General features: G+C 38.5%; 2 protein-coding genes across 2 annotated transcripts in view; one reads left to right on the top strand and one right to left on the bottom strand.

Annotated features, from left to right (window-relative positions):
- MED12L (mediator complex subunit 12L) overlaps positions 1-13,343 on the bottom strand; it is a 312,438-nt gene that overhangs the window by 128,364 nt on the left and 170,731 nt on the right. The window lies entirely within an intron of this gene.
- GPR87 (G protein-coupled receptor 87) lies at positions 2,519-7,682 on the top strand. The gene is made up of 2 exons (XM_054585211.1): positions 2,519-2,552; positions 6,640-7,682. The coding sequence occupies exons 1-2, from the start codon at positions 2,519-2,521 to the stop codon at positions 7,680-7,682; spliced, it is 1,077 nt and encodes a 358-aa protein (XP_054441186.1).

The raw sequence follows: 13,343 nt of genomic DNA, 5'->3' as shown, positions 1-13,343 counted from the left end.
CTTGGCAACACTTGTTATTGTCTAGTTCATAGCCTTTCTAGTAGGTGTAAAATAGTATCTCTTTGTGGTTTTTATTTTAATTTCCCTAATAATCAATGAGGTAGACAATCTTTTCATATGCTTTAAGACCATTTTTTAAATTGTGTTGTTTTCTTACTAGAAAGTTGTGGAAGTTCTTTGTATACATATCCTGAATATAAATTCTTTATCAGAAGTGGGGTATGCAGATACTTGCTCCCGTCTCTTCTCCATGTGCTCTTCAATGGTGAACATTTGTACTTGTAGGGGATGAGGTTACTCGGGGTCCCTTTGTGGTTTATGAGCCACATCAGTGAGTGGAGCATGGAAGTCTCACATGGTTTCATTTCATGAGGAACTGTGTTCTCTCACTGCTGCTCGTGGCTCTGCTGCTCGACACTGCCTCCTTCTAGCAGGCGGCAGCTGTACCAGCATCCTTGCTATCAAGTAAGGTGTAGGTGAAGCCAAGAGGAGCAAAAGCACATCACTTGGGAACAGAGAAACATCAATTTGAAGCTGTGTTTGTCAGTAAACACCTTGAAATTGTTCCATGAGAAGCTAGACTCAAGAAAAAAAAAAAATTACTGAAACCCAAAGATCATGTCAATAGCCATAGCACCCAAACTCATCTAAAATCCAAGGATCATTATGAGGAAGTTTAGAAAATTAACTACCTCAATCAATCTCCAAGTAGGATTTAATAAATAAAAAGAAAATAGGGTTTTACTTCCTTGACTTATTTTTTAAAAATACTGGGAACACTGGCACCTAAAACAGAGGGAATCTAAGAGCCCTAATCGTTATCTGTGCTCTGTTAACCAAATTAAGAACAAAACAAAAACACCCTTTGAGTACCCATTATATATCACATACTGTAGCAATTTAAGGTGAGACACAGATAGGATACCTCAACTCTCAAAGTATAATTTGAGGTGGTGGTGATGAGGGTCATTAAAAATTTGGAAACATTTTTTTTCTATTTACTGCCAACTTTCAAATCTAGTACCTAAATTTTGTGTGATACCAGGGAACAGAAGAGAAAGACAAAGTAACAGAATGAATGAATGAATGAATGAATGCCTCCCCACGTTGCCCAATTCTGTAATATACATTTGCATCCAAAATGGGCTTTCCCTGCTGACTCAGCAAATGTTAACTGCTTACACCAGCCAGATTGCTTTGTACTTGTAGGGGATGAGGTTACTCGGGGTCCCTTTGTGGTTTATGAGCCACATCAGTGAGTGGAGCATGGAAGTCTCACATGGTTTCATTTCATGAGGAACTGTGTAACTTCACTTACAATAAACCTTACCATAAGCACATCTGCCTTTAGCAGTACACTTTTCCAAAACAGTTTCCAGGATTTCTTCCCTCTTGGATCAATATCTGAGGGAACCCAGAAAACAGGGAATAGGCTTGGTTGCTGAAGGAGGGAGGGAAATAACGTTTTACAGTATTCAGCATCACATGCACATATGACCTCAGTTAACCTTTGTAAAAATGTTGTGAGGAGTTCAAAGCTTGGAAAAGTTAAGGTATGGAGCCAAAATCACACAGCAGTCATTCAAATGCTATTTGCCCAAACTCAGACTTCGAATTTGGATGGAATATAGTTATCATGAAGAAATACAACGACTTACAAGACAAACACTCAAGTGATATTAAATTCTTAATGGGAATCTATGCTTGAGGAAAACATAGGAGCTCACATAAATTTGAATCCTGACAGGAATTTTCTAAAGCCCTGCAGATTCCAGGAAGGCCAATTCCAGAAAAGTCAGGTAACTTGGCGGAGGTCACACAGCTGATTAATGTAAAGCCAGAACTAGAACGCCAGAGGTTAGAATGTTGAATGCATCTGGGTTTATAAAACACACCTGCACACATTGTGTTAAGATTGTCCAAGTATTTTAACAATCCACAATTGCACAAAGTCCCATCACGTATGCACTTAATTATATGAGCTCAGGTCAGGAGAAATCAGGCAGGGGGAGCAAGAAGAAGAGGGAAGAATGGGAAGACATAATCTAACACATCCTGAGTGCATTCCTGGGCCCAGGTTCTGATTATCTCGCATAACCCTTAGTAGAGTCCTACAGTGTGATTATTAACAGTGTCACTTAAGAGATGAGGACGCTGAGTCACAGAGATGTTAAGTGACTTTCCCATGGCCACACAGTGGCGTTCAGATGGAGAGCATACACGGAAATGGTCCATGCTTCAAGGCCAGCTGAAAGAAGACACAAAAATAGACAACTCTTGTGTGGCAAATGTGTTCATGTCCAAAGAGTATACATTTTTCTGAATTGTAGTGACATGCATATGTATATATTTAACTGGAAGGATGAAAATACTGTGTATTTTAACTCCTTTACAACTTTTCTGTTTTCTTTTTCCCCCAGAAATTAAACTTGGAATAACCAATGCTGAACCCTTGCCTCAGCCATCCCTGAATGTTTCCTGACAGGTATCATTGCTGACAATCCATCAGTACTAAAGAATGGGGCTCAACCTAACACTTGCAAAATTACCAGGTAAGCCATGGGGGAAAATGCAAAGAACACTGTACTTGATCCATAACTGCTGTTTATACGATGTGGCAATTTGGGGCTTTTATCCAACACTGAACCAACGGACAAAATAAACCAGCATTTAGGCTTGATTTCACTATGTATAAAACAGCAAACGGGCAGGATGGCAGCACCAAGGTCAACTTAACATGCTCTCACTTCATTTTAGGCTTTGTTTCCTCTAGAGACCATCTCTAAAAGGACAAAGATTAAATTAATAACGCTTGCAGAAGACCTTTATACCTACAGTATATATTACTTTGCAGAGGTATTAAGTCTGAACCAAGGTTCACTGAGGTTCCCCAGGAGGCCAAAGGCAACATCTACCTACTCTACTGGTAGCTCCTTAGACAGTGACCGTACAAGGGCAGTTGTGCCATGGCAGTGACAACCTATAATTTGCATGATTGCATAACTTCAGTATTTGACTCCCACCTGGCAGGTAGAGCAGAGACATATTGTTGATACATTCACATTCTGAGCCAGGAGTGACACACCCCAGTGAGCAATAATGTAGCTTCCCCAAAAGCAAATGGACCAAGATTCTTCACCACTCTTTCTGTCATTCACAATGCGGCTGGTACTCATGAGACAACCTGTAATTAGTGCCTTAAGAGAGTGAACACATACTAAGTACTAGATACTGTGCACGAAATGTCTGCAGAGCATTTAACTTTCAGAAGGTCCAGCAAAATTAATCTTTATTCCATTTTACAAAGTCTTGAAGTAACTAAGCCTGTATTGTCAAACAAAACCTTCTGCAATGATGAAAATACCTTTCCTTTGAACTGGTATGGGAGCCACGCGCAATTAACGCCTTCTGGCTACAAATCCCAGGCCGTCCTCCAGCACACGGTACACACAGCCCCCCTCACACACGGCCGCAGCCCGCACCCAGCGCACACCGCACCGCTACTCCCATACACACACTGGCACAAAATGGTAATTTACTATGGAACTAGAGTGCCTGTGTCATTTGTCTTTGTAGATTTGATTTAAAAAGAGGTGGGGAAGAAGGAGCAGGGAGAGAATAACAAAGAAGTATTTACCCTCAATTAGCATTCTGTATCGAGGTCTGCACTAAGTAAAACAGGAAAATCACAACCTAATAAACAAGGAGCATGGGAGAAAATAGCCTTTACACTGTAAAAAAAACCAGCATCCAGTTTATCTTAATTGAATCACCAAGCTACCTGACATTAACAGTGCTCCCTAAGCTGGCCACACTCGCTATCAACAGTGAAAACCAAAACACGAGGAAACTGCCTGAGTGAAGAGAGCCACCCACTGTTAACGGTCACTGCTCCTGGGCAGGAACAGCACAGAGAAACGCCTCTGAGCCCGCCCACAGCCGTGGAAAAGCTGGGGTGGCCATACGGGGGAGAAGAAACGATGGTGGTAGAGCAGGCAGAAAAGAATTATGACACAGACTTAGTTCTAAAAAAATTAATCAGACAAAACTCTCTATGTTAGAGTTTTGAGCTTTCCAGAGCAACCCATATATGGGTCTTCCTGCTACTTAGGAACCACTCTTTTCTATTAGCAAATTATTTCATAAAATGACCCACAACAGACTTTAATAATTTAAGCTGCATTGTATATGTGGGATTTGTGAATGAAGTAATAACTAAGCCCAGGCCTACCCCAAGGAATTTAGAAGTCCTATTGTCCACATTGTTAATCCCATACATAAACTAAGGAAGCAAATATCACCAACAAACTGAATACCAGACTCTCTCAAAGCCACAGAACAGTTCAATGACCACTGTGGAATGAGTCCACTCCTGCTAAACAGTTATAATTTATGGGACAGAGTACAGAGAAGGATTATTTTTAACATGCTGATTTAAGACTCTATATTTAATAACCATAATTGATCAGTAAATTATCATTTAATAAGAGAGCTTGTTTATACAATTAAAACTTTGAAATGCTATAATGATATACTGAACATGCACAGAATCCCTAACCAACCAGGTAAGCATGGCTCCCTCCATTGGATCCGGTGAGCAAACACTAAGGGCTGATGTAGCCCGTGCCTAGTACGCTACATTTAGTACCATCTTACTTGCGTTTACAGTGGCTCTGAAAACCATCTGTCAATCATCGTTTCAAGCACAGCCATCACTTCAGATGATGTAGCTACCCCTTTTCACCTGTGCCTCTCAGCTGGACCACTTGTCCTGGTTAAAACTTTCTTCTCCTCTCTCCACCTTACTTAGGGCTCTATTCTGGGTTAAATGAAAGAGACTGCTAATAGTTTAATTGAGGAAATTAATTCCAGCAGCTATCTTATCCCAGGTAAAACTGCACATCTTAAGAAGCTTTTAATGACATGAATGCTGATGTGGATCCTGTGGTGCAGAACAGTTCATTATGTCAGAACAGGCTTGAATGATCTGTGCAAGGCAGCATTTGAAACTGGCAACAAGAACACAGAGGGCCGCTGAATCAAGCATTTAAACTTGTAAAACTTACTAATACTATGGGGATTGTCACAGGCTAGTTCAGGTATAAATTACGAGCCAGTATAAAGATATGTAAGCCAGGAAAACCAGTTTTTAAAAACACTCGTAGCAGGGAATAAAAGAGAACGAATTAGAAAGAGGACAAGAATACTCAGGAAGAGCCTACACTTAAATTTCAGGCAGCAATTTAAAAACCTGTTTTGGGATTATAATCATCAGACCCTCCCTGTTTCACATCTTCAGAGAAGGAAAGCAACAACACCGCACATACTACAGTGCCTGTAATGGAGGGAAAGGAGGGCCGAATTCATGCTGTTACCTCTAAAACAAAATCATTCCAAAACACAACTGGTAAACATTATTAATTAGTGCCAAGTAAAAACTCAGAAATGGCCTTTCCTGTAAACTTATATTGAAAACATTCATTTTAAAATTGTGTTAGTTCAGGTTTTCAAAAAGAGCAGATGACACAGTGGGGCTGAATGGCCCTGAGTTTTCCTGGGGAATGGCCGGTTGGCGGGGGGGGGGGGGGCTCCCCAGGCTGTGTGCGGGTCAGCCCTGGGGAGCAAGGGGTGAAGGAGGGCGATTCGGACTGCAGGGCACTGGAAGGTTTGGACCAGGCTGACGAGGAGTCCTCCAGCCAAAGTCATGTGTCAGAAAAGCCCCTCCTGTCTCAGGAACTGGCCTGTCTGAGTATCCTTCCTGTGCTCCGTTACTGGGCGGCAGCAGTCCACGGGAAGTGCGGCGTCATCAGGACACCCCAGCGTGGTTTCCGTGGCCGTCACCTAAATCTAATTCTCATAAACCATTTCAGTGCTTACATAATAAAGTGGTATAGTATAGGTCTTTAACAACATAAACAAACTGTAATTTTCCCCCCAAAAGTAAAAGGTTTAAAAATTTCATATTCTAAGTGCGACAGGTAAAATCTAGCAAAATCTTGTAAATAAAAATAAGTACCAGCCTATAACTATTTTTAAAAAAAGTTTCAATTAAAGTTGATAAGCAACATTATTATAAACAATTAAAACAGTTGTTTCTAGTCCTAAAGATGCTCCCTAAAGCTTCTTAAGTACTGTAAGAAAGTCAAGAGCAAAAAATTCAGAATGACCCATTAGTTTTACTTTTTTCCAATTCTTGATGATTAAACAATTTAAAACTGAAAGAGAGGAAAAGGTGTATCAGGGAGCATGCCAAGACCACACTAAAAGAATAACCATGTGCTAGACATTTTATTTATGAAATTTCAACTTTCTCCCCCAGATTTTATTGATTCTATTTGTAATGATATCAAACACTGAATGAAAATTCAGGATAATTTTCATTGTTATCTTTATTTTCATTTTCAAACAGTTAACAGAGAACTATATCACATTTTACTCAAGGCACTACATGGGGTGGGGGCTTGGGGGGCAGATTTAGTGATAAGACCACCAATTCTTTAGGCACTCAAATATTAGCAGTGCACTGAACTGTTTACATCACTAAAGACATTCTCCAAGTCACCGCACGTGTCCAGGCGCCCAGGAGTCCTGGGGCGAGCATGCGAAGCACTGACGTGGCCTGTCCTGCCTCTCCTACAGATGAGCAGCTGCACGGCCCAGGGAATCCCGCTCCAAGTAACGCCAGCGCCGGACCCGGGAAGAACACCACCGTTAACAACGAGTTTGACACCATCGTCCTGCCTGTGCTTTACCTCATTATATTCGTGGCAAGCATCTTGCTGAATGGTCTAGCCGTGTGGATCTTCTTCCACATTAGGAATAAAACCAGCTTCATATTTTATCTCAAAAACATAGTGGTTGCTGACCTCATAATGACGCTGACTTTTCCATTCCGAATAGTCCATGATGCAGGATTTGGACCTTGGTACTTCAAGTTTATCCTCTGCAGATACACTTCCGTCTTATTTTATGGACACATGTATACTTCCATCGTGTTTCTTGGGCTGATAAGCATTGATCGCTATCTGAAGGTGGTAAAGCCATTTGGGGACTCTCGCATGTACAGCATAACCTTTACAAAGGTTTTATCTGTTTGTGTTTGGGTGATCATGGCTGTTTTGTCCTTGCCAAACATCATCCTAACCAACGTTCAACCAACTAAAGAAAACATTCATGACTGCATGAAGCTTAAAAGTCCCCTGGGAGTCAAATGGCATAATGCAGTCGTTTATGTCAACAGCTGCCTGTTTGTGGCTGTGCTGGTGATCCTGATCGGATGTTACATAGCCATATCCCGGTACATCCATAAATCCAGCAGGCAGTTCATAAGCCAGTCAAGCCGAAAGCGAAAACACAACCAGAGCATTAGGGTGGTTGTGGCTGTGTTTTTCACCTGCTTTCTACCATATCACTTATGCAGAATTCCTTTTACTTTTAGTGACTTAGACAGACATTTAGATGAATATGCACACAAAATCTTGTATTACTGCAAAGAAATGACACTTTTCTTGTCTGCGTGCAATGTGTGCCTGGATCCGATAATTTACTTTTTCATGTGTAGGTCATTTTCAAGAAGGCTATTCAAGAAGTCAAATATCAGAACCAGGAGCGAAAGCATCAGATCACTGCAAAGTGTCAGAAGATCGGAAGTCCGCATATATTATGATTATACTGATGTGTAGGAGTTAAAGGCCGCAAGGCCCTCTCTTCTTTGTTGAAGTCAATATGTACAAACTGTAAATAAATGTTCCTTTTGATTACCCTTGCTTCAGCCCGTCAAAATATGCATAAACAAATAACTAAAACGCTATGAAATCTGGGTATAATTTGAAACTCCGGACACTATTAAGGCAGACCCACAAGTGAGATAAACCAGAGGTAGTGTGTTCATGGCTCTGAGTCGAAGGAGCTGCAGCAGAAAGAATCCCAGCGATGTCAGTGCATAGCAGCCGTCTTCCAGGAAATGCCGCTGCTCTGAAGCCACTTTTGGGAGAGCAGAAGTATACAGAAAACTCTCTCTAGCCTGGAAGTTTAAGATTAGAGAAAAGCAATGCTGTTTTCAATACAGCTCATTTATATAACTGAGTAAATACTGATTACCAGGCCTTCTGTCATTCCATCTACAAATATGTAGGACCTTTGGTCCTCATCCCTTTGCTGTGTTTATCAATGTCATGTGCATATTACAAAAAAAGAAACAAAAACGTGTAGTATGGGAGTAGGTGAGAAAAGACTGGACTATATTTTTTAAATAATGTATTTTTGAGAAATAGTTGACTGAACATTATGATGAAACACTCTGAACTTGTGTTTACCATTATTATATACCCATTCTGCATTTAAATTCTCATGTGCTGAAGGTAGAGAGGAGAATATGGAAGCTTGGTTAACAATCAAGTTTATATAAATAGTTTATTAAAAATCTATTTAATGGTTTGTATTTTAAAAAATTATTAGTAAAACGATCTTTCCTTTAAGCTTTATTCCACCTTTCAAAATGATATCATTTGCTTAAAAAAATAAACTTAAGTTAGCGCTGGCTAGGTGGCTCGGTTTGTTGGAGCATCATCCCATGCACCAAAAGGTTGCGGGTTCCGTCCCTGGTTCAGACACTCATGGGAGGCAACAGATTGATTGTTTCTCTCTCTCTCTCTCTCTCCCCCCCCACCCCCCTTCCTCTCTCTCTAAAATCAATAAACATATGCTCATGTGAGGATTTAAAAAATAAAATAAAAAACAAAGAAAAAGATAACCTTAGGTTGAAGGATAGAGTTCAATAAATCAAGTCCAAAAGGCTTAAGTAACCTTTTAAGTCTCAAAATATTTTCTCCTCCTTTAAAATAAACCCTCGAGTCTTCATTCTTTTCCGAAGGCTTCAGCTGTCCAAGTGCTGCCTAAGTGGCTGATTTGTTGCTAACACTGGATGAGGAGCTGTGGGAAGCATGAAAAGGAGGGGGTGGTAAAAGCGTATTTGCTGACAAAAGAGGACATTATGGTTGACAGAGACAGAACACGTACCTGTATATGAAAAAACAATATTTTATATACACTCTTTTAAACTATCTGTGAAATTCTAAAGAGCTAAAGTGAGCAAAAATGAGGGCACAAGAATAACTTAGCTGAACAATGACAACCCTCAGAAGGTACAAGAACAGAATTCATGGACTGCTAATTTTCTAGTAGGTGAGTCAGGTTTGGTGAAGGGGTTGGTTAGCCAAGGGGTTAAAAGAATTATCAGAGGATCTCTTTCGAAATATCCATCTCTCCATCAAGATTTCAATTCCATTAATTCCAGGGGCGCTCCAGTACATGAATATATACACCTCACTTGGTTATTTGAATAGCCACTTCCCTCCCCGAACTGTGTGCCACTAACTTGCTTAAAATAGCCATGTTGTACACCAACTAATGTAAAAAGTCTGAAAGGCTAATTCCTTTCTCCACCTGCCCCATAATACCCAGGGTGAGTCTCAGCTTCCCTCTATAAAGTGAAGGAGCAGCACTGCAGCTGGAAAATATACCCTCAGGATTACATGTCCTATCCTTCCATACCTTGTTTCCACTACATCACAGCTCTCAGTCAAGTATCTCAAAAATATCAACTTCACTGTGTGAGTGTATGTATACAAATATGCACATAATATGCACTTATAAATGCACGGTCACTTAAAACCCCAAAATGAAGACTCTACCATCTTTAATAGCATCAAGTGGCTCTATTGAGCACTCTGGAATTTACCCAACACTTCTCTATCCTTCATTTAATCCTCTAATGTAGGCCTCCAGACTTCATTTAATCTTCTAATGTAGGCCTCAACTCTAAGGGGTCTTCAAGATATTTCAATCCATTTTAATGTTTCTGAAATTGGATCACTCTACAGTAGGTACATTTAATGTTATGATGGTTCTATCCCCTGAAATTACATTATTGTATTAATGGGATATTTTAAAACATTGACTTACGGAAAAAGAATACTACCCCATTTTTAAAAAAATTGTTTAAAAAAAACAAAATCATACTGCTTGTGTTTCCCATCAATGCCCACGCTGTGATCTCAAAAATTATTTATCCTAGCTAACCAAAAATGATTTACATGAGTGAAATATCATCAATAGGAATAATATTAAATATTGCACTAGTATCAGAAGTTAATGCAAAATACTACACTAATATTGAAGAAATTTTTAAATTAATTGATAATTTAGAAATAATCTGAAATCAAAAATTTCTTACATGGAATTTTTTAATTATATTCAAAATTACTGCCTGCGGATCCTCATGGGCAGTAATAAATAACATAGTTATTCTTCCTTCATGCACATGAGAAACATGAAATATATGTTCAGATAATTTCAAAAAAGATATTATTCCATTTTTTCTAAAACTTTCAAAAAACTGACGTGTAGAAAATGTTTCAATGTATGTCTTACAAATGCTCTTTATTCATTATACTATTCATACCATTTTATTCTCATTTCCAAACAGTACACCAGTATCATTCCTTTCAATTGAAGTTTTAAGGGAGTGGTAACAAGGAAAACTCATTAATTTATATTAAATAGCTAAGGCAAAATTGTGTGTGTGTGTGTGTGTGTGTGTGCACACACGCGTAAAACACAGTACAGCCTAAACAAAGAAATTTATGATAACTATGGGGGACATGTGATGTAGTAGGAAAAAAATTAAAAAATGTGACATATTAAGGAAAAAAATTAAGAAAACAAGAACAAATAATGCTTTGGGATCCCTTAAATCTTATAGAGATTTTCCTCAGATTAAACACAAGAAGACAGCTAAAAAAAATTTAGTATTTATTAATAAGCATGTACCATGTTAAACACACACACACACACACACACACACACACACGCACGCACGCACACACACCCAGTGCTCAGTATATTTAAACTAATCTTTGGATATCCAAAAGCGAATTCTAAAAATAAGCATTTCTTAAGATCAAACATTTTCAAATTTCAACAGAATGCAAGCGTTCCTAGATTCAAAATTAGGCATAACCACCTAGCCCTCTACCACCACCTAGTGGTAAATTCATGAAACAGCTGAAGAAAAAGACTAGTAACTGGCATAGCCCTACCCTTGTCTTCCTTCAGCCATCTTTAGCGCTAATGTGTGCGTGTGTGTACACACACACTCGCACACACTCGCGCGGGAGCTGCCTAGAATAATTAAGACCTATAGAAAGTTATCTTACAGATGTAAAAAAAAAAATACAAAGGCTCTAATACACAATGGACTTCATGGGGAAAATGCTACAAATACTGACTGCCCTTTCCTAATTTTCATACATAAAAATATAAATTAAATATAATTTACCTACAGATTAAAAAGTACACAAAAATCATTTATTAGTGTTGAAGGGGAAATAAGACTGTGTTGAAAGTTTTACTTACCAAGAAACTGATGGGATTTAAGTGTCAACTTTTGTTTTAAATATTCTTAAGGTTTTTTTTTTAATAAACCACAATGATAAGAAATTGTCTGAAATGATAAAAAATGGCACACTGTGGCTTTAAGACCACATATCCTTTTTTTCTCCTCATTTGGAAACCCAGATTATGGAAATAAATTGGAAATTCCTTTACTTCTAACAATTTCAAAGGAAAACATTCTTAATAAAAGTAAAGTGGCCAATTTCTCTTTGAATAACACTAGACCATAATCATTTGGCTGCAGTCTGGGCAGTCTCCGCAGGAACTCCTGGAAATGAGCCATGTGTCTGATTAAATCAGCTTAGCTGAGGAACAGGGTCTAGACTAGTCACCCAGATTTTTCAGACCCTCCAAGTCTAAATCTAGATTTAAATGTTATAAACAAAACTTCCCAGCTCTAACACATTTACACATACACACATGCAGACCAACACACAGCATGTGTGTTGTATAACTAGGGCTGACAGATTTAGTACAACAAATGTCGCTCAATTCCTTAACCTAGTAACTATTTTAAATAGTCTTAAAAATAATTTCCTGTGCTTAATATTGTTACTACTAGCCTAAATCAAAATACCTTCAATAACATTGAAGCCATCTAGCCAATAAATTGTACAAGGTTTTAAAAAATCCTAACCATATTATATTACCACAATGAAAAAATGAATAAATATATGAGAAAATGAGACTCAGGCAAAACATACTATTTAAACTTGGAATCATCTATATCAGTGCTTCACAACACAGTCAAATCCAATGCACCCTTTTTGAGATAGTCAACATATTTTTAGTATGCTGATATAAAAGCCATAGATAAACCCACGTATATATATGAACTCATGTGCACACATACACATGAACCATAAAAACAACTACAAAGCTGAGTGTGCAAAGCAATCTTAAAAATCAAGAGGAAACATTATTGTTCATAACGTTAAAGTTTTGTGAAAAACTTAAAAATTTTCTTATTATTGGTAATAAACAATAAAATAGTAAATATATAGCATTGGAAACGTTGAGAATTAAAGTGTTTTCTTTCTCTGTAAAAAAGAAAACTTATTAAGAGTAGTGCGAAGAGTGCTTGCCTGCTGTATAGCACTTGGGATACAGAGTGAACATCCTTTTCTATGCCTTGTAGAATTGTCACACTCTTTTCTATGTTTGAATCGGCTTCCAACAGTTTGTCCTTTTATCTCCAGAAATTCCTTTAATGTGAGATTTCTTGCCAGCATCACTTTCCCTACATTCCCAGTGAGGTATTTCTTCTATAACTCTCTTTACTTTGAGTATGAATTTCACTTTCAGAGTCATCACTTTTCATTCCTTTGCTGCACTTTCATCTTTGCTGATCAGCTCCCTCTTCCGATCATCCATTTTTGTAGAATGTCATGCTGTTCATCACAGCAAACATACGGGCAACACAACTACACTCTCTGCTGCCTTTGCACAAAATGAATGACAGATGTGCAGTGACCAATCACCCACTGGCTGTGAAAGAAGTACCGTGACTGGTCACTGACTGTGATGCACATGTGCTGTGCATATGGTGAACTATAAAATCAAGGACTGCCTGCCTGTGTGTGTGTGTGCACGCACGCGCGCATGTGTGTGTACAATGATAATCGTAACATGAAGAGGGAGAAATTGATAATAAAAGAATATGTAATTTAATATCAAAGTCTTAGGTACTATTATATGAGAAAATATCATTTGCTGACTCAACAGGAAGTAGTCAGATGTTTCCATCTATATGTAATCATGTGAATGCCACTTATATCCTTACCACTGGTGATGTGGCTTTCTAAAATGGTAAGTAGTTCTTGAGAAAATTCCAAATAAAATAGTATTGAGACAATAACTATATTCATGGAAAAGTCTGATCGGTGTAC

The sequence above is a fragment of the Pteronotus mesoamericanus genome, unplaced genomic scaffold, assembly GCF_021234165.1.
Source record: "Pteronotus mesoamericanus isolate MK-2021 breed Mesoamerican mustached bat unplaced genomic scaffold, CSHL_Meso_final contig_82, whole genome shotgun sequence".
Taxonomy (NCBI): domain Eukaryota; kingdom Metazoa; phylum Chordata; class Mammalia; order Chiroptera; family Mormoopidae; genus Pteronotus; species Pteronotus mesoamericanus.
The sequence above is the reverse complement of the archived record's forward strand: the minus strand, read 5'-3'. Positions and strand labels throughout refer to the sequence as shown.